This window comes from Emys orbicularis, chromosome 2, assembly GCF_028017835.1.
Source record: "Emys orbicularis isolate rEmyOrb1 chromosome 2, rEmyOrb1.hap1, whole genome shotgun sequence".
NCBI lineage: Eukaryota > Metazoa > Chordata > Testudines > Emydidae > Emys > Emys orbicularis.
Genome location: NC_088684.1, coordinates 120,900,798 through 120,919,038, shown reverse-complemented (window position 1 = coordinate 120,919,038; position 18,241 = coordinate 120,900,798). Strand labels below are relative to the sequence as shown.

Genomic DNA, 18,241 nt, shown 5'->3' with positions numbered 1-18,241 from the left:
CCTTGCCAGGAAACGGCAATAATATACTGAGGAAATCAGGCAATATAGGCATCGGAAAACTAAATGAAATGTACTAAATCAGCTTTCCTGATGTAAAAGCAGCAGCTCCTAGCCTCTGTGAAATCAGGGTGAATGAATGCACGCATCAATAGTATAGGTGACAATGCAATCACCAATCAAGGTTCCCCAAACCTCATAGCATATGTCAGTGATACTAAAACCAAAGCTGTCAAACTGTATGTGGTCTTCATCTTCCTAAAGCCAGCTGTCTTCTCAGGTTTGACTAAGGCACTGGATGACATCTCGAGACACAGACACGCAGAGTCAGCTGACCTGACCTCTGGGTTAGTAGCCATCTAAGGTAAACAATATTATTGCCTTGCTATTTTAGCCAAATTCAGTAGGAGTGGGGAGAACAACCTAGGTTGGGCTCCTTTTGGATCAAGGCTTGTCTAAAATTATGAAGGCAGAAAATGTTACTTACTATATACAGCTAGATCCCAGAAATAACCTATTGTAAAAGGATGCTTTGTCTATCCCCAACTCAAGTCAGCACTGTTTGGCAATCTTCTTTTCAAGGTTCCTTCCACGTGGACTCTAGAACCCAGAAGAGATCAATTTTATTAGCAATAGTAAGTTTACAGTAGAGCATAGAGGCACTGTGCAAAGAGATAGTAAGAGACAGTCCTCTGTCCTGAAGAGCTTACAGTCTTAACCAGGGATAAGCAACCTGCGGCACGCGAGCTGATTTTCAGTGGCACTCACACTGCCCAGGTCCTGGCCACCGGTCCTGGCGGCACTGCATTTTAAATTTAATTTTAAATGAAGCTTCTTAAACATTTTAAAAACCTTATTTACTTTACATACAACAATAGTTTATTAGATATTATAGACTTACAGAAAGAGACCTTCTAAAAACATTCAAATGTATTACTGGCACGCGAAACCTTAAATTAGAGTGAATAAATGAAGACTTGGCACAGCACTTCTGAAAGGTTGCCAACCCCTGGTCTAAACAGACAAGACAGATGAAGGGTGGGAGGAGAAACAGGCACAGATGAGTGAAATGACTTGCCTGAGGTTGCGCAGCAAATCAGAAATAGAATCTTGGTTTTCTGAGTCCCAGGCCCATGGATCCTGCTGAGTTTTTTCTGCAAATGGAACTTGTAGTTGAGCAGCAGAACTGCTTCAGCTGCAACATATCCTCTTCCTTGAAGGACAACCTTAAGGCGGCAACTGGTGGCTGAAGTACCCTTAGTTAGAGAATCTGTATTTTTTTTTGTTTTTTGTTTTTTAAATAAAAAGGGGTTAGTGCTGTTATGGGAGGTTTTAAAAATTTCATTAAACTTCTTCAGTAGCTGGGGTATTTTTGAAAGCACAGCTTGAACATTCATCGCACTGAATGCAAGAAAGACATTCAAAAGGAAGTATGCTAATGGGGCAACACCTTTTTATTTCTGTACATTTACATACAAAGTTTTTCAGTAGGTACAACAGATGTAACATCATGCAGACATTTAGCTTGTAAGACTGTTTTCAGTACTTGATTTAAGCTTGTGCTATGAATAAGCACCACCAGACTACTCATGATCAAAACATACAGTAACACGATTCTTTAATAAAACTTCATCAGAAACTGAGGGGAGGGAGGGAAGTCTCACCCACTAGACATAAACACACTGTACTCCTTTCCCAAGACATTTCACACAATACAATTAAAATGAGGATTAATTTTTTTTTAAGTTAAAGTGTGGGAGATCAACCCGCACTTAAGTGTTGTCTTTATGTGCTAACTACAGGTGCAATTTGACTTGACATTCACAGAGTTCATTTAATGGCACTTCTGCTTCCAATTTGGTGATCTTTAGCATTTGGCTCCAGGAAGTGGCATCATTTAAGAAAAATACTTCCATGTTAAAACAAAACAAAACCAAAACAAAACAAAAAAACCCTGCTTAACCAAAACAACATTCTTCAAAAGTGGCAAAGAGATTACATGGTTTTCCTCGTCTTATCTATTTTCAGTGTGTTTGGCAACAGAAACATTGCTGAAAAAAACACCCCATAAAATGATCAAGTGTAATGCCATTTTCACATTTTGTTTAAAAATTCTAAAAACAAAAAACAAAACACATCCCTTAAATGGTAACTAAAAACCCCACTAGTGGGCTGGAATAACTGAGGACTCATGGAAAGAAATGGGCCTAAATGGACAGCAAAGCTTTGAATGCTTTCCTTGTTGCATTGGCTGGGAACAGTAGTCATCTGAGAAAAATGTTTCCTTTGCGCTGTGGAGAACCAGGATTGAGAAGCTTATAGCTTGACAGACAGTTGTTAAAAAACTGCCACAGTACCCAACTGTACAAAGAACCGGACAGAACACACTAGGAAACTGATGTTTGTTTATAGCCTCCTGCCCTGCTGTATCATTTAGTACCTGTCTGTCTCTCCCCAGAAACTTTCCAGCCTCAGATAGCCATCAGCTTTTGTGGAGTGTAATATCTTTTTAAAAAACAGGCTTTCATCCTCTCAAATGAGCTATAACAGAGCTACCGAGACAGACTATTACTTAATGTTTTGGCCATGACTGAGCCAAGCAAACCATAGGTGTTGGGACCTCATTTCAAAAGGACTAGTACCAAATGCCTCATCTCAGGCAAATTAAAAAACAAAACAAAATACAAAAGTAAATTTCACAAAAATTGCCAAGTGCTCCTGTCACCTAATGTATTTATTTCTTATATAAATAGGCTGATATGTTTAAACAGTTCTTTTTCCTGGGACTGTTTGTAATGAAAGAGCAAACACCAGAATAGGAAACTATAAAGTGCTGTGGACAACAGCAATGACACACCAGGACCATAACAGTGCTAAATGCAATCCGTCTAATAGGCTTGTGAAAGGTCTACATGATTTGTACTGTAGCCTGAGTATATTTGCACAGAGACCATGAACTAAAAAGCGGTTCTATGGTATATGGATTGCAAGGTGCTGCGTAACAGCTCTGAGTCTGTGTGCATGCCCGATTTCAAACAATCCTCTGCTCTCTCTATTGCTCTCCTGTGTCAAGGCCCCCCTCCCTGGATTATTATTTGTTTTACTTTCTAGATTTTGATATAAACCCACTTTTCCTGATATGTGGCTTGTAACAAGCTTCATATAAAAGGCAAAAGGTATTACACAAATTTGGCACATGAATACTGCACAAACCGAAAGGCCTTATTTTCGAGGTGAATGCAGACTGCAAAAATCTGAACGCAGAACAAAACGAAGGAGAGGTGGCCACTTTCAAACCGTACAGTAACTAGAGATGTTTAGAGAGTGTAAGAAAAATTGGTCTGTTGCTGTCACAGCAAGTCTAACTAAGGTGAAAACAATAGCGTAACTCCAGGCAAAATTACCATCAACTGGTCCAGTGTTTCTTACGTGGCTCAAAAAGAACCTAAATGTCCACATCCTCTGTACAAAAGTTAGCAGCTTTAGGACAACATTGATTTTCCAACCACAACAATCTTTGTCACTTCTCCAGGCCTGCTCGTCCTCTTGCACTCATCAGCATCTGCGGCTGTGTAGCTTACTACACTACTCACAGTCTTGCTGATTTTGTGTGGGTTACAAGAGGACAAAGGCAGCCTAATGGAGGATGTAAGTAGTAGGTACAGTAGTTAACAGACAATATATAGAGCAAAAGAAGGGGTAGGGAAGAAGAGGAAAGTGCAGATTAGCCTTTCCATGCCTATGAATGCAAGATGTCCATCAAACAAAGTGGCAATCATATGGATGCTCAATACAACATTACATATCCTGCTGCTCTGTTCATTTAAATGGCTGTACCACTGGGCAAATCAAAAATGCATGGCCTGAGTGAATAAGGTAAGGAAGGTAGCGGTGGGGGGATTGTTAATGATGCAAAAAAGCTTTTAAGCTCAGAATGTTCTTGTATTAACTAGATCCGTAAGACATTCACACAACAAGAATCAAAATCTGATGGCCAATGCAAATCCGTTGCTGGCTTGGGGACTGGAAGGAGGAGGTCACCTGGCTATTATCAAGTAGCCATCTTTACAATAAATGAAAGATTTGCTTCTTACTTTACTAAGCAGAGGCATTTTAAATTACTTTAATCAAACAAGTGATCCTATAGTACTTTTTTTTTTTTTTTTTTTTTTTAAAGGGAGAGTCTACAAGAGCACATTTTTGGTGGGATTAAGGTGGCAGTTCATTGTAAATTCTTGGGTCAGAAATAGCAAACAGGAGACAGCAAAATATATAGTAATCACAATTCTGGCTTGGGCAGGAGGTTTTAAAAACGTATAATTAAAGATGACCCATTTCATAGGGAGTGCCCTCTTGACCTCTATTTAAGTAACATTTTAAACAGCCCTTTCTTTTTCCCCCCCCATCTTCAGTATTTATTCAAATAATCAATTCATTCCCTTTTATTCTAATAAAATAAATTTAAATAAGAACAGGCTTTAAACAGTTAGGGCATGCAATGTCACAGCTCTTGTACTAGTGGAAATTTCAGCTAAACTTCCTTTTGGAGTAAGCAATTCAGATTGTAGCCAATACTCCTACATTTTGTCTCCTTTAACCAAAAATATTCTCTGGAACACTAGGATACAGATATTGAACCTCCTGTTAGTTAAAACCATTCTTGGTAAACCTAATTTTACCACTGGTGGTCAACTCATTTCAGTTGTTTATATTATTATTAATCACTTGCAGGAAATCTCTAAGAGCTGAATGTGATATTTAAAATGTAGAAGGCTGATCCTGATTGAAAAACTAAGCTAGTTTGTGTAGTATTTTGCTGACTGCTTTAACTACAGTAAAAAAACAACTCTAATTTAGAAAATAACTTTTAAATACATATGGGGACACTATCAAAACCTAATTTACACTAAATAAAACGCAGCCAGAGTTTGACTCAACAGGTTTTTTGTTGTTTGTACAAACAGAGCAGGCAACCTGGGGGATTTGACTTTCTAGACAGGCAGAACTAATGTTGCTCTAGCCTAAGTTTCAGTGGATTCAGCTTTGCAGCAGAGATACCTCTTTCCTTTAACAAAACACAAAAACAAAAATGAAAACAAAACACATCACACCATTTCTTTTTTGGAATGGCTGCACCTCCTGAAATAAGATGGCTTCATTCATGTGATCAATGAAAAGGGAGTAAAGTGCTTCTTTAAAATGATAATCAAAATAAATATAAACATTTAATTCCAGGAAAAGAAAGTTTGGAAGGGTTATCTCCGGCCAGTTCTTTTCTCAGATGCGTTATTTCCCCCCATAACCTTTTCAAAAGTAATTTGTACACCAGTTGAAGATTCCTACAATAAGTGGCTTTAGCAGCAGAGCTGAATTCCCCCATGTATCCATCTGTTCCATTACTGGTCTGCAAACCCGTGCAAAATGCCCCCACCCAAAGTGCTCCTTCTCCCCAAAAAATAAAATAAAATAAAAAAATCTGCCCAGTTACATCCCATTGGCAGTGGTATTCTCGGACACCCCGTCGCCCACAGCTGACGAATCGTGGAGGCCAGAGTAATCCTTGAGTTCAGAGTTTGTCAGAAGCAGGGGCTGCTCCCCTTTCTTGTGTGGCAGGAGGGGCTTCCTGGTGTAGTGTTCGCCGTCTGGGATGTTCTCAGGCAGGTTTTGGTTCTTGCTCTCCGGCAAGAGAAGAATACAGATGATGCAAATGAGCGTACAGCAGGCAAAGATCACATGGTGCAGAAAGTAGCCTTTCTGGTTATGAAGCTCCATTATAGGTGCAGTCAGCATACCAAAGCCTGCACTGGCCAGGACAAGTCCGAGTCCACCTCCCCTACAAAGACAAACAGTCTCAACACATACAGAATATAGCAGCTATGTATTTTTTTTTTTTCAAACAACACTTCAGCGAAAGATTGAAAACTTTCCTTTTGGTTTATTTTCTGGAATCAAAGTTACTTCACAAAGAGCGGAGCAGTATGTAAAATGAGGACATTACCCAAGCACTGGCTGCAGAGGTCAGCAAAGCTTACATCCTCATTCTCAAAACATGACCACTGTGCCTATACCAGCCACCTGATCCATTCCTAACTGAACTGCCCCGCATGAAGTGCAGATGGCTCAGGCCTGGGCTACACTGGGCGGGGTGGGGGAGGGGGTAGGGTGGGCGGCATGCGGGATCCATCTAAGTTACGCAACTTCAGCTATGTGAATAACGTAGCTGAAGTCGACGTACTTAGACATACTCACCACGGTGTCTTCACTGTGGTGAGTTGACTGCTGCCGCTCCCCCGTTGACTCTGCCTGCGCCTCTCGTGGCAGTGGAGTACAGGAGTCAACGGGAGAGCCTCGGGGGTCGATTTATCACGTCTAGACTAGACGTGATAAATCAACCCCCATTGGATTGATTGCTGCCCGCCGATCCGGCGGGTAGTATAGACATACTCTTAGCGTGTCCACGTTCACGTTTGAACTGTTGCTCCTTTGGCCCAGGCTCACCCCAGAGCTGTTATAAACTTTCTCACTTGCAATGCTCTCCAGGTACCTGAGCCGCAATTCCCAGCACAGCTTCCAGCAATGATGGATTCCAGCAGATTCTGAAAGGTCTCCTGTGCACTGTGGGACAGGGGTAGGGGGACTACTTGAACGGCTTAAGTCTGAACCGATTCAGTGCTGCCCACACTGTCACTAAACTGATGCAGGCTGAAATGGTTCAGCCTAAACTAACGCTTGGCCCTACTGAAAGCAAGTCTAATCCACGCCGTATTTCACACACGTCAAGTACCTGGAGCATTGTTGTGCGTGGTCACAATGGGCATCTCTGTGCTGTGGAAATTTTCTAACTGGTTTTAACCCTATTAGAGCCATCGTGTAGACCAGATTAGATGATTTAAGGCAGTCTGCCCTGCTTTTACAGAACCAGAGTCCAATGTGATCTTGACAGCGTTTCATTAAAAGTGGGTCAGGCCAGTCTATACTTAGTCCACACTATGGCTCTAAATTATTTTAAACACAGGCCTGATTACACACAGCTATGGTACTGGCCTGCTGGGTGATTTTGGGAACTTCACTTAACTTCTCCGTGTCTCAGTCTCCTCATCTGTACAATGGGGATAATGGTATCTCACCAAATCAATTCCCTGCCATTGCAGGAGCCTCAGGCATTGGCGCACCTCAGTCCCTCTATTCTCTGCCTATGGCACACAATAGTATCTGGAGGGATGGAATAATTCAGTCTAATGCAGGTTATTCAGCTCATTGTAGTGACAACTGGGTGAGGTTAACGGCTTGTGATGTGCAGGTCAATCAAGATGATTTGATGGTCCCTTCGGGCCATAAGTCTACGACTCTATAGTGACCTCCTTTGTAAAGCAGTTTGAAATCTACTATAAAAAAATACCTTTATACCAGCATACCTTTGTCCACAAGAAGGGGGTGGGGTGGTGAGGCTGTACCCATTATAATTCAAGTGGTACAACTTGTGTGTGTAAAAATCTCTAGAATTTTCCCCCATGTAGACATGTCCAATCATGCTACAGAAACCACACTTCCCTTAGCATGATAAATATCTCTAGTTAAGGCTAGGTCTACACTGCAGCGGGGTTCCGACCTAAGATACGCAACTTCAGCTACGTGAATACCGTAGCTGAAGTTGCGTATTTTAGGTCGGCTTACCTAGCGGTGAGGACGCGGGAAAGTCGACCGCTGCCGCGCTGCCGCCGACTCCGCTGCCGCCTCCTGCCGAGGTGGATTTCCGGAGTCGACGGCAGAGCGATCAGGGATCGATTTTACCGCGTCTTGACTAGACGCGGTAAGTCGATCCCCGAAAAACCGATTGCTACCCGCCGGATCGGCGGGTAGTGAAGACAAAGCCTTAGACAAGACCAAAGAAAGCCCAGTAACAAATAACAGGTGCATTATTCAGTGTAGGGGAGGGCTTTTGCTGCCTCTGCAGTATTTTATATGGGCCACTGATGGAGACATGATATTAGATTTGATCTGCTATAAGAAATACTAGGTTCTGAAATCCCTTTTCTATAAAACGCTGTGCTGTTGGAGGCAAATACTTGGACAGTCAGAAAATATTGATTTTTTTTTTTTTTTTTTTTTTTTTTTTTTAAAGAGCACTGTCTAGTGGTCAGAACAGGGGACAGGAAATCAAGAGTTGTTCGTGACTGAGATTTTGGGCGAGTCACGTAGGGAAGTTGAGGCAGAGCAAAGTTATCTGAAACATGGAGATAATACCTACCAAGGGTGTTGTGAACGTTAATTAGCATTTCTGAAATGTTTTGAGATTACAAAGAGGTACATTTATTAAGCCAAACCATTGTTATAAATAATTCATTAAAGTATAACGAACACTGGCATATACTTAGGCCTGGTATACACTACACTGTTAGATTGATGTAAGGCAGCTTCTGTCGACTTAATTATGTCAGTGTCTACACTACAGCTTTATCCTGCTGATGTAAGGGCTTGTCTACATTACCCGCTGGATCGACGGGCAGTGATCGATCCAGTCTAGTCTAGAGGCGATAAATCGACCACCCAGCACTCTCCCATCGACTCCGGTACTCCACCAAGGCGAGAGGCGCAGGCGGAGTCGACGGGAGAGCAGCAGCCATCAACTTACTGCAGTGAAGACACCACAGTAAGTAGATCTAAGTACATCAACTTCAGCTATGTTATTCACGTAGCTGAAGTTGCGTAACTTAGATCAATCCCCCCTCTCCCCCCCCCAGTGTAGACCATGCCTAAGTGCCCTACTACACTGACATAATAACTCCACCTCCATGAGAGGCATAGCGCTATGTCGATGTAGTTAGGGAGACACAGTGTCTGTACACACTGCATTACTTACTTTGTCTGTTAGCTCTCTTGTCAATTTCACAGCTCCAGCTAGAGCCCAGCTCTCCAGCCTGGGAGCTGGGGCGAGAAGCCCTGGGCAGATGGACCACACTCCCGGCAGGGAACAGGGAGCCGGGGTGGGGAGCAGTCTGCTGGGAGCCCAGGAGCCTGTGGGGCAGCCAGGCTTCCAGCAAGGAGTTACCAGCAGAGCAGAGAGACCAGGCTCTCAGCTCCCCACACTGCCCCTCTTAGGTCGGTGGAAGTGCTCCTGGTGAGGACATGCACCACTGATCGAAAGGAGAGTAGTTTAGACATGCACCAATGGCTGTAAGTTGACCTAATATAACTCGACTTAAGTCTTTGTGGTAGATGTGATTACACACCTTAGATTACACACACAAAAACACCGTAAAATAAACCCTATTTAGGTTGCAAAGTCAAATACTCAGAGGTTAGGAAATATCAGAATTAAAGGTACCTGGGCAACCTTAATTCGGTCCCTTTTTGTGTAATCATTATGTTACAGTCATGAATTACATGATCACATTTTATTGTTTTCATAGTACCCCTGCCTCACTCATTGCACAGAATGATAGTGCTCACTGAATGAGCAGCTCTTCAAAATTTTGTTTTCTCCTCACTGTTCAGTGTATGGGCCACTCCTCCCTATTCAAACCCAGCTCTGAAGACCATTTTAAATTTCCTCATGGGCTTTTCTATAGCGCTCATCACAAGGCTATCTGAGGGCTCCACAAACATTAAATGTTGTGAAAATAAATCACAACACCCTTGTGAGGTGGGGTGGGTCATTATCCTCATTTTAGTGATGGGGAATTACGGCACAGAGAAACACAGGTGCCGACTTTCCAATGTGCTGGGGGGTGCTGGACCCTCGGCTCTGCCCCAGGCCCTGCCCCCACTCCACCCCTTCCCTCAAGGCCCCACCCCCACCACATCTCTTCCTGCCCCACCTCTTCCCACCTCCCGCTCCACCTCTGCCTGCCCAGTTCCGCTCCCTCCCCACCAGAGCCTCCTGTATGCCATGAAACAGCTGATTGCAGTGGGCAGGAGGCCTGGGGAGGGAGGAGGAGGTGCTGATTGGGTAGGGCTGCCCAGCGGGTAGGAGGCACTGGGAGAGGAGGGAGAGCTGATAGGGGGGCTGCCACCTATGCAGAGAGATTAAGATAAAAAGTATACACTAATTTTGGTTGCCCAATCTGAGACACTTAGGACCTGATCTTTCAGAATAATTATCCGTACACAGCACTTCATATCTTCAAAGCACAGCTCCCACTGACTTCAAGTGCAGCTGTGAATGCTCAGCATGTCTGCAAATCAGAACAAACCCCTTAGGCCCATTTGAAAATTCCAGCCCTACAGTCTGGGTAGAATGGCTGTTCCAGATGCAGATGGATTCCCTCAGGCACTTTTCTCTGGCCTTGGCTACACTCTGGACTTGACATCGCTGCCGCGGCAGCGCTGCGAAGCGCGAGTGTAGTCGCGCCGCCAGCGCTGTGAGAGAGTTCTCGCAGCGCTGTATGTACTCCACCTCTCCGAGGGGAATAGCGTGCAGCGCTGCGAGCGAGTGTGCAGCACTGCAGGCTCTGATTACACTGGCGCTTTACAGCGCTGTACTCACTGCGCTCAGGGGGGTGTTTTTTCACACCCCTGAGCGCAGCAAGTTGCAGCGCTGTACAGCGCCAGTGTAGCCAAGGCCTCTAACAGCAGCTTTGACCCTCAGCAGTTGTTCCCAGGACTGGTTTCACCTTACAATGGGTGCTCAATGCAGCAACAACAACTTTAAGTTCTCCCTCAGGCTACTGGATAGGGCTCATCTGTCCCCTGCCTTGAGACCCAGGAGCAGGTTTCCCAGTACCTCCAATTTTCTTTTGCACTTTTCTCTGCTGTGCTCCCTCACCCTCATTCTTAGCACAGAACTCAGTCACCTGTCAGCCACAGCTTCCGTGTCTGTGGGACTCCACTACTGCAGCAGCATGATGATCTCAGGACCCATAACGCTCTCTGTGGTACCCTTTCAAGGCCTGAAACCTGCATATTGCCCCATTACATTTAAATTCTGCTTCCTTGGTGCACAGACAGTACTTTCCTGCGAGTCAACATGTTCCAGTCCTCCCGGTGCTCAATTTCCTCCCTTTTCCACACAACTAAAACTTCAAATTCAGTGGTAATCTGCACTGCTATACTTTTTATTACCATTATATAGGTTATACAGTATGATATAAATCAAACCCAGCACTATAAATCTCTGACTTCTAGATTTTCTCTGACCACCAGCCATCTTGCTCAAAAGCTAATCCCCATATCCCTGATCTTTTCAGTATCCATTGATTTACAGCTTGGCTGCTTAAGTGCAGCAAGTGTAGGACATCAAAAATGTGCTGCTCAGACCAGCAGACAAGAGCAAAGCAATCCCTCCTTGCAATGTTTAATTATCTAGCTTTCATTTCACAGAGACAAAGGGTGGTTTCCCCAGGTTTTACAGAAGAAACTGGATTTTTGCAGGGTTTGCCGGATTTTGTGATGGCAGTAGAAATTTTGGGATCTGGCATTAAGCTTTAGCTAACTTTTCACTGAAAAATTAAAACCCACCTAAGTCTATTGTTTCTGCAATTAAATCCCCATCACACTTAAGTAACTTTATGAATTTATACTTGCATGGGCAGTCCCACAGGACTAGGTATTCAAATACAGACGTACTAGCTGGATCATGTCCCAAATTGGTGCAATTGTGACAAAGGGCTGATTCTCCTTTGCCCTGCACATTGTTCAGTCATTTACATTAGTGCAAAGATTAGTGTAAAATTCTACCACAGCAGCATGAGATGCTCATTTTGTACTGGTGCACATGACTACGCTAGGGGCAGGGCAATGGGGAATCAGGCCCACAGAGTCAGTGGTTCTCAAACTTTCTTTGTATTGGTGACCCCTTTCACACAGGAAGTCTCTGAGTGAGACATGCCCCCCCCCAAAGAAAATTAAAAACAAGGGGGTTAATTAAAATTTAATTTAATGTGGGCTCAAGGCTGACAGCTCGTGACCCCCACAGAACCACCTTGCAACCCCCTGAGGGGTCATGACCCCCAGTTTGAGAACCCCTCATCTATTCAATATTGTACCTCAAAGACTGGAAAAAAATGCTCACCTGGATTTTAAAGGCATTTAAATGCATCACAAGGAAAACTAAGGGAGAAGGCACAATTTTATGTTCATTGTGTGTCAGATAGCACTGTAGTTGAAGTCAGAGAGATATTCTCTCACTGTAGGTTGCACTATGTATACTAGAAACAAAATCAGGGAGCACTATTAATGCTTGAAAACACTATACTATTTATCTTTTGCTGAATTTTTTTATAATATAAAATAATGACAATTCAACATTTGTACAATAGACGCACATGAGTGAAGCAATGAAACAACTGTGTTTCAAAGTGCAGCACACTTCTGTAGTTCACTTTTCTTTCTCATGCGTGGTATGACAGCGGGCAGGATTTAGAACTTTTCTGGGGTGCTCGATTCCTAGATATTGTTCTTCCTCACTCAAGAAGTTTCCTAAGATGTGACAGTGCAGTTTTTTGTTTCAATTTTCTCTAACACGAATATTAATCGACTACGGCCTAGTGTTTCAAGCTGTGGTTTGGGCGTCTGAAATGGACACACTGCAACACCTTGGATAAATCAAACCTCTTCCTCAATTTCTCAATTTGTAAAATAGCTTCCTCATGTGGCTTTTTCAGTCTTAATTAATTTATATCCTCCGAAGATTATATTACATCATATCAGATCTTAAGAAAGCAGCTACTGTATTTGACTTCTGCCATTCTCTGTGTTACCACTAGAGAGTAGGCTTTGCTCACATTTATGTAAGCTAATAAGAGTGAGAACAGTACAAGAGGATCATTTAGAAGACTGTAAAACTGCTCTTGTAATCTTCAATGGTGTAAATGTTGAAAGAGCCTGGTTCAAAATTTGTAGTCTTTAAAGGTTTCCCTATTCATATTTTAGAACTTTTCCTAGTCTACTAGAGTTTTAAACATCACTAGAACACGTTACTAGTAGGAGTTTAAAATAACAATAGTAAAATATTATCTCAGAAATGCTTCACTGAAGTGAAACTAAACCCAGGAATATGGCTTGCACCTCTCTATAATATTTAGAAGCACAAAAGAGCAATTTTAATCCCACCTTAGTTTTTCTCAAGTGTTTGACCCTTTCTAATGCAAGTGGTCTGATGTGACAATGGGGCAGAGAACAAAAAACCCCTTCAATTATTGAAAAGATTATTTATTCATATTGCGGTTGAGCCTTAGAGCCCCAGTCTTACTCCACTGTGTGAAGTGCTGTGATTTAGAATCCTGATGTGATTATTTGATTTTAACCTCCGCAATCTCCCCTCATCTCCACTGGGAAGTTAGAGCCATCGGTGGCAGTGGCTGATGGCTAAAATCCCCACTATTCTTCCCACATACCTTTTCTCTTCACTGCTGCTATCAGTAGGGAGGGGAAAGCAGTACACAAACTAACAGAAAAATTAGCAATGCAAGGCCAAGCAATACATAGTTACTCCCTATCCCCAGGGGCCTAACAACAGGTACGGTTCTCCATCTTTTAGAAACTGGCGGGGGAGGGGAAGAAGGGAGAAAAACAAAACAGTCTCCCCAATCAACTTCTTTCTAAAATCTTGGTCTCTTTGGTAAGTAGCACAACCCTCACTGGCTCGGTCATCATGCTTATTGGAGGAGGATTTTCAGCTTCATTTAGTGCTTTAGTTCAGTGTTTGAAAGGAGCTTTTTAATGAACTCCTTGGCACAAGGAATTAGAACTCTTCAATGATGCTTTAGTGCTTAGCAGTATGAAATCAGGGCTGACCAGCATTAAGATGTCAGGGTAATAAGGGTCTCAACAATAAATATTTGTGTTATTCCTGGGAGTCTTTATGTCTCTGGAACATATATTGTAGATTCTAGCAGGAAAAGATAAATTCTTGGAACCTGATGTTGGGGCTATTCAAAAACGACCTTTTGCTTTTTAAAAACAGTGTAGAAGTGCTGACAAATGCTATTGATTGTCATGGTAGCAATCACACAACAGCCAACCTACTTGTAAGCACCTTAATATTGATACTATTTTTTCTCACAAACAAAATATGAATAAAGAATTAGTTTGAAAAACCCAGTGACTCCCCCAATTCCCTTACTATGCCCTCCCACAAGACTCTGATTGGAGCATCAGTTGAGCATAGGTCAAGTCCTGAAAATAAGATGCTCTGCCAAAATGCAATGCATTATGGGTGGTATTTAATAAAGACAATTGCCCTGTAAAGGGCATGAGGGAGAAGTGGCCAGATGCCTATTTCATGACACCAGAGCAAAGGCATAGCATCAGCTTAGCAATCACACTTCTGTCTGAAATGTGTTAAGAATAGAAGAACGGTCATACTGGCTCAGAGCAACAGTTCATCCAGTATCCTGACAGTGGCCAGTGCCAGATGCGTCAGAGGAAATGGACAGAACTGTCCAGTCCCAGCTTCTGGCAGTCAAAACCAGAGCATGAGAGTTGCATCCCTCTTTTATTATCTATCCCTTCCCTACTAGTTCCTAACATTTTGTTCGCTTTTTTGACTGACACTGCACATTGAGCAGATGTTTTCAGAGAAATATCCATGATGATTCCAAGGTTTGTTTCTTGAGTAGTAACAGCTAATTTTGACCCCATCATTTTGTATGTGTAGTTGGGATTATGTTTTCCAATGTGTGCTACTTTGCACTTATAAACATTGAATTTCATCTGCCATTTTGTTGCCCTGTCACCCAGTTTTGTGAGATCCCTTTTCACAGTCATCTTTGGGTTTAACTTTCTTGGGTAATTTTGTATCATCTGCCAATTTTGCCACGTCACTGTTCAATGTATTTATAAATGATCTGGAAAAGGGTGTGAACAGCACAGGTCCCAGTACAGATCCTTGGGGGACCCTGCTATTTACCTCTCTCCACTGTGAAAACTGGCCAGTTATTCCTACCCTTTGTTCCCTGTCTTTTAACCAGTTACTGATCCCTGAGAGGACCTTTCCACTTATCCCATGACTGCTTACTTTGCTTAAGAACCTTTGGTGTGGGATTAGAGGAAAAGGACATTTTTGGTTTGCTTTGTGCATTTGACAACATTTAGCTGTTTGTTCTGCATAGTCATTCAGTTGGTCAGTTCCCTCTCTGTTTAGTTCTTTCACATAACAGGGAGAAAATTTAAAAAAAGAAAAATCTATTGTAAAACCATAAAAATCAGCAAAGAGTAAAAAAACAGTCACAGTTCCTGAAACAACTTTAAAAAAAATAACTGGACTTGATTACATGTTGATGTATCCCTTTAAATTTTTAATTTCATGAATAACTAGAAAATCTTTTTCACTTTATCATCTCTTGTGAGAAAAATAACTAAGGTTCAAACATTTTCATCTGTAACTTAGGAAAAACTAACTAGAGAACACAACCTATTGTAATGATGTCCTAAAATAACCCTTTCATAGTTATGATAGCAAACAAAAGGTGAGTTTTGCTTCAGGTGAGTTTTGCTTCGCAAGCAAAAGCTAGTAATGATTCAAACTAGCTTACACACTCTTCTCTACCACTAATAGCTTCCCCTGCCAAAATGAGGTCATCTGTGAAATATGTACCTCAAGCCACACAGCTGGAAAAAACACACTGAATTAAAAAAGGAAAGGTTTGACCCTTTGCTACACAGATGACAAAATATTGTAAGGACATTTCACTTTGGAAAGTTTTTTCTCTCTCTCTTCTCCGCCCACCCCCCCCCCCCTTCCCGCCTTCCCTTTTTAAAGAGCCTAAATCCAATTGAAAGTCAATGGGACCTAAAACACCTAAATCATTTTGGCACTATTGCAACTGTTATCCAGAACGTACAAATGCAGTCTATGTACAGTGCATGAGATTATGCTGTTATAAGAAGTGAATAAATGAAATGGAAACTGATATTGCAAAGAAATGGCTGGGAAAATTCCCAGAAAAGACCCTACCTTCCCATTTTCACTATTATCAAGGATATCAAAGGCCATATTTAGGGCAAATATTTGATTCCTTTAAGATAGGCCTGTGTTGGGGAGGTGAGGGGAGAGGCAGACCACTGAACGGCCTTTGAAAGGCATAATGCTACCACTCGCGCTGGAGGAGAGGGGATGAATGCAGAGGGAAATGATACACCTTTGAAAGGTGCAGTTCCACTGACATCACCTCTGGGGCTGTTATCACTGCTACCTGCACTGGTTGCCCCCCTCTTTTCTTCACCAACCTGCCACTGAATTTTGGATGCAGCTTTCACTGGACGGAAGCAGGGCTGCTTGTGCCTATTCCCCCTTTAGAACACAGACACAGGGCCAGCATAAACTTTTCTCTCAATGGCCTGGGTGCAGACTTGAGATGCATGCATGCACAGGCGCTTACTCGTGGGTGCTCCGGGGCTGGAGCATCCATGGGGAAAAAAATAGTGGGTGCTCAGCACCCACCAGCCACAGCTGTTCGGCAGCTCGGAATGGGGTGGAGGGAGGGCAGAGACCAGCAAGCAGCGGGTGGGCGGGGGCCTCGGGGAGGGGGCGGAGTGAGAGCGGGAAGAGGTGGAGCGATGGTGAGGCTTTGGGGGAGGGAGGTGCAGAGGGGGAGGAAGAGGCAGAGCAAAGGTGGTGCCTCAGGGAGGGGGCAGGGCAGGGCCAGGAAGAGGCAGAGTGGGGGTGGCGCCTTGAGGGGAGGAGCAGAGTGGGGGCGGGGCCTCAGACAGAGAGGAAGTGGAGCACCCCCGGGGAAAAGTAAAAGTTGGCACCTATGCATGCATGTGTTTACTACTTTCACAAACCCCTGGGGATACTGAGAGGTACTTTTTATTAAACCAAGTGGCAACAGCATAATTTAATTGTTATACTCCGATTCAGCAAAGCACATAAGCACAGGCTTCACTTTTTAGCATGCACACAATCATTTCACAGCCCGCAAGAAAACTGAAGCACAACACAGTGGAAGAACTGGAGATCAAACCAAATTATAGCTACAACGCCTCATGCGATTCTTAATGTAAAAAGTATTGTTCATAATTAAAGAATCATAGAAAAGTAAGGCTGGAAGGTACTTCAAGAGGTCATCTAGCCAATCCCCCCATGCTGAGTCAGGATAAAATATGCCTACACCTAGTTGTTTGTCTAACCTGTTCTTTAAAACCTTCAATGATGGGGATTCCACAGCCTCCCTTGGTAAACTATTCCAGTACTTAACAACCCTTATAATTAGACAATTTCCCCTAATATCTAACCTAAATCTTCCTTGCTGCAAACAGAGATGATTACTTCTTGTCCTACCCTTGGTGGACACGGAGAACCCCCAGATCCTTTTCTGCAATACTACTGGCTAGCCAGTTATTCCCATTTTGTATGTGTGTGTTTGATTTTTACTTCCTAAGTGAAGTACTTTGCACTCATCTTATTGAATTTCATCTTACTGATGTCAGACCAATTGTCCAATTTAGCAAGATATTTTTGAATTCTAATCCTGTCCCCCAAAGTGCTTTCAACCTCTCCCAGCTAGGTGTCATCCGCAAATTTTATAAGCATTCTCTTCACTCCATCATCCAAGTTGTTAATTAAAATATTGAATTATCATGATGGGAGAAAGGGTGAAACTGTCTGAAGCAATGTAAATAAATCTCTATTTATTTATATGCAAAGTAGCTCCCAAGAGACTGCTCAAACTACAGAACATCCCAGAGTCCGTTGGACAGTATCAGATTATTAGAGATTTCACCTTGCATAAATAAAAGTATGCATTACACAATAAAATGATTAATAAAGTAAGGACATCTGAACTGGTTCCCCACCCCAAGGTGGGAAGTTTGGAGGTCTTACCTTATTACTGTTGGTGTGATTTCAGCACAGAAGAAAACACTAAGACTTCCAACAGCATGCGAAGAAAACATACCCACAATGGAAAATGCAGTAGAGAATTTGTCCTTGACGCTGTCACTCATACCTGTCAGACAGACACATGCACATGGAAATTGAGCTCAGCACAATCAGTATATGGTCCCCAAGAAATAAAACAAGAATACCATATTAAGTCACTCATTCGCCTTAGATGCAAGTTTGAGTCTCCTACCCCAACATTTATTTAAATCAATATTTAATAAGCCATGTACCAACTACCCAAAACATAAATAAAAATGTCATAACATATTTCCAAAAAATAGCAGTAAACAGACAATCTCCAACTTTGTTATCAACAGCCATCACAAAGTGGTAAAGCTCAAGAAATGTCTCCAAACAATTTTTCAGGCACTGGACATTTCCCACCCAAATCTGGTAGCCGTATGGAGACAACCAGAATTA

The 18,241-nt window shown here is 42.6% G+C and overlaps 1 protein-coding gene across 2 annotated transcripts in view; it reads right to left on the bottom strand.

The window, feature by feature from the left end:
• Positions 1 to 5,481: 5,481 nt before the first annotated feature.
• The window catches only part of SLC22A23 (solute carrier family 22 member 23), a 174,862-nt gene continuing 162,102 nt past the window's right edge, over positions 5,482 to 18,241 (bottom strand). For both annotated transcript variants that reach the window (XM_065399714.1, XM_065399716.1), the window contains 2 exons: positions 17,762 to 17,885; positions 5,482 to 5,830 (listed from right to left, as the gene is read on the bottom strand). In XM_065399714.1, coding sequence (XP_065255786.1) covers positions 5,482 to 5,830; positions 17,762 to 17,885 — 473 coding nt within the window. The remainder of the gene's footprint in view (positions 5,831 to 17,761; positions 17,886 to 18,241) is intronic.